Consider the following 3,818-nt stretch of genomic DNA (forward strand, 5'->3'; position numbering starts at 1 on the left):
AATAATATGGAAATTTTCAAATAAAATTTCAGGTTGATGACTTCGCATAAAAATTAGGAGGATTCTATTCATGATGTACAACCTCTCACAAAAAAAATGCATTTGTGCCCATGTCTCGTGTCTCTTTTCAGTGTTTCCTCGTGATGCTGCTAGAACACCCTGTGAAGTGTGATAACTCAGTCGGAACTCGGACGTAGTAAGTAGCAACATTGCCCATTTTACTACTGCAATCATATTTTTATTTAATTTTGGAGTACTTTTTTAGATGAGGCTTTATTCCCATGTTGAACTAAGGCTCAGGCAGTCAGGCCTATACAAGCCACATAGAACAGGGTCCTGAATTTTGCACAGCAATGTGCAAAGAACCATTAATTATTATAACAGAAATGGTGAAATGAAGAGAGAATGGCAGGAATTAACATTGGAGTTCCTTTTAGCATGATGTGCTATATGTATAGCACAATATGAACAGGGTCGTAATGAGAATTCGGCAGATCCTAGATAGATTTGAGTTATTTCTTTAGGAATCGAATAGCAGAAAGAAATAAAAATCTAACAATACAATACATAATTGCCCCCAAATTATTTGGACAGACACATTACAAAAAGGGTGGAACTGCTATCATAAAGGCATGGAGTTTCCTGCCAAGAGAAAGAAACAAGTTAAAGTGAGTTTTGTTACAGTAAGGTGTTAAGTGCAAATCAAAGCTCAAAGGAATCCCAAAAGCATGCACAACGATCATTTAACCAATCCTGGAAGAGAACAAAACTGGAACATGTAACTGTACTTAAACGTCAAAGCTAATTTCATAAGCAAATTGCATAAATTTACAATTAATAGTTTCCATGGTAAGGTAGTGGATCACTCAAGTATTGTGAACCATTATATAAAATAATCACAGCACTGCAACGAATGACCTGATCTACACTTTCATTCAGACGACCATCCATATATAGAGCATATATCAATCATTTCTCACTAATAGTCCAGCCATTATATTAGTTCTACAGAAGTTCTTTGCTCTCAAGTTCATTTGTGCTATTTATTAAAATGAAGTGTAGTTTGCATGAGTTGGGGCCCTGGGTACCAAGAAAGCCAGTGTATAAACTCATTTTTTTAGTGATAACCTAGTTTTAGCATATTTTATCATGGAGATCCATGCTGCATCAAAACAGAAGTGCCAAGGTGATGTATTGAACTAGGGGAAGCGATAGAAACAATAGTGAAACAAGATTTTGAAGTTCACTGAAGATATGCTATGCTACTAAATCATTTGCTATATTTAGTTTGCCAATCACTTGAATCACTACATCTACAAACCCATCAAGGCATGCAAGATCAGTGCCAGGAATCTCAAAGGTATCTATAACACCAGGCAAAGAAATCAGTAAACAAGTAGCACAACGTTTTCACAAGGTATAATATATGAATGGTCATCATTTGTGCATAGCCCATGTGTATAAGTGTATTCCTTTAGGATAAATGAAAATCATCAAAGACTGCCATTCCTAAATAGAAATAGAACAAAACCAAGCTTATTAAGTAAAATAGTCAGGAAAAGCATGGAAGTGAATATATTCTGGAGTCAAGGAAAAGCATGAAAATGAACATTTACACGATGATACCTAATGTCCTAATATGCAAGAGATGCGCATAAATATCCATCTGAAATTACCAGTTGCCTACAGAATAGAAAAATTCGGCAAAAAAATCCCGCCTCCCCTGCAATCTTAGAGCCAGAATTTGCGCACTTAGTTACAGTAGCAAATCCTAACATACCATCCATCAGAATAACAGGACCGTATCCAATCAAATCAAACAACTAACTTGGCCCAAACAGCCAATCTACAATGCTTAAAACTCAAAGAAACTACATTGCAAAGATCAGGGTAGCTGACGAGCACAACTTGTCGGGGATAGATCCGCAGTACCCGCAAGGAAGGAAGAAGATGACTCCTACTAGGATTCCCCTGTAATCCTACTAGGACTCATACCATGTAATCATACTAGGACTCATACCATGTAATCATACTAGGACTCCTACCTTGTAACCGACTAGTAATCCCACCCCCTGAGTATATAAAGGAGGGCATGAATCCCTAGATAGGTAGTCAAAGACCTCATAGAACCACAAAAGAGGATCAAATCCTCAACACCAAACAATACCCAAGCGCAGGACGCAATATACAACACCCCAAACAGGACGTAGGGTATTACGCTACTGTACGTAGGATACCAAGTAAAGTTAGCATGTAAAAATTCCTTTTGTATAACTTATTTTAGCCTATTTGATCAGCAAGATCAATGCTGAAGCAAAGGGTAAAATCAGTGCCAAGTTGATGTTTGGAGATACAGAAAGCAACTGAAGCATAAGTGAAAACAAGGTTTCACTGGTAAATTGTTCACTGAAGAGATGCTACGCAGTTAAATTATTTGCTACATTTTGTTTGTTAATCACTTGAATCAGTACACTAGGAACCTCAAAGATATCTGTGACACCATGCATACCAGTCAGCACTAGCGAAGTACCACAATGTTTTCACAAGGTATAACACATGGGTATAATTTACACGTGATCAATTTGTTATGCATTGGAAAAGATGAAAATCATAAAGAGACTCTGCCATTCCTAAATAGAGACAAAACAAAGCCAAGCTTATCGAGTTAAATATAGTCAGGAAAAGAATGGGAGCCAACATTTTTTGCAAAGACACCTAATATGCAAGAGATGAGTAAGAATAACCACCCGAAATTGCCAGTTACATACAAAACGGCAAAATTGAGCAAAAGATTCCATCCCTGGAATTCAACAGCGAAAATTGTGCTTTCGGTTACAGTGTCCATTGCTAATCCACATTCCTTCAGAACAGTAGGATCATATATTCATATCCAATCAAATCAAACAACTAACTAGGCTAAAGAGCCAATCCACCACGCTTAAAACTAGCTAGGATCCACAGAAACTACACTGCAAACATACATATACACATATCGAGTTTCAAGCAGATTGCAGTTAGCAACTTAGCATGCAGAAGTCAGAGCACCGGAACGAGCGACCCCTGCTCCCAGCCTCACCGAACCTAGACAACCCATTGGACCATATCCTGTCCTTCCAAGAACATGTAAGGAAGAACCGCACCTTGGGGGACGAGACACCAGCTCCGAGACTCAGACGCGATGGCCGACTGCAGCCTCGCGGACGCGACAGCGCTGTGGAGCGGCAGCGCGGAGAGCAACCCATCGGACACAAGCGGTAACCTGCAACGCCAACCATACACCAAAGCACGGCGGCCGCGTTTTACGTACAGCTAGTGTGAGCGCGAGAAAAGGAGATGTGGGAAGAGGAGACGACGCGTGGGGGAGGATGGAGGGCGCGTACCTGTTGATGCAGGAGGCGCGGCGAGAGGCGGGGAGGCAGCTGCGGTGGAGGAGGGAGTAGGAGACGGCGCGGGCTAAGGCCTTAGATCGGGCGGCGACGGCGGTGGCCGCCATTGCTGTAGTTGTGCGGAGGACCAAATTGCGGCGGAGGGCAGCAGAGGGAAGGGGATGGGATGGGCTTTTACACCGTGGCCGAAGAGGGGTTTTGGAACTTTGGGCTTTTACAGCCACTGTGGCTTTGGGCCACGTTGGCCCAGGACTAGAGCCGAATTCCGGCCCAATATCTACGACATGTTTGGTTTGTGACCCAATGAGTTGGGCTAAATTTTGGTCATGCCAAAACACAGGACACAGGGTACGTCTATCTATCACCGCACACGCGATAAGTTGTAAGGAGCAGCATACTAAATAGATATCCCACCAATTATAACCTACCACG

The 3,818-nt window shown here is 41.5% G+C and overlaps 1 protein-coding gene across 1 annotated transcript; it reads right to left on the bottom strand.

Moving 5' to 3' along the window:
- Positions 1-406: 406 nt before the first annotated feature.
- On the bottom strand, positions 407-3,548 carry LOC117835914 (uncharacterized). The gene is made up of 3 exons (XM_034715249.2): positions 3,381-3,548; positions 3,141-3,259; positions 407-642 (listed from the first exon to the last, which is right to left on the bottom strand). The coding sequence occupies exons 1-3, from the start codon at positions 3,491-3,493 to the stop codon at positions 623-625; spliced, it is 252 nt and encodes an 83-aa protein (XP_034571140.1). The 5' UTR covers positions 3,494-3,548; the 3' UTR covers positions 407-622.
- Positions 3,549-3,818: the final 270 nt, after the last annotated feature.

Source organism: Setaria viridis, chromosome 1, assembly GCF_005286985.2.
Source record: "Setaria viridis chromosome 1, Setaria_viridis_v4.0, whole genome shotgun sequence".
Lineage (NCBI taxonomy): Eukaryota > Viridiplantae > Streptophyta > Magnoliopsida > Poales > Poaceae > Setaria > Setaria viridis.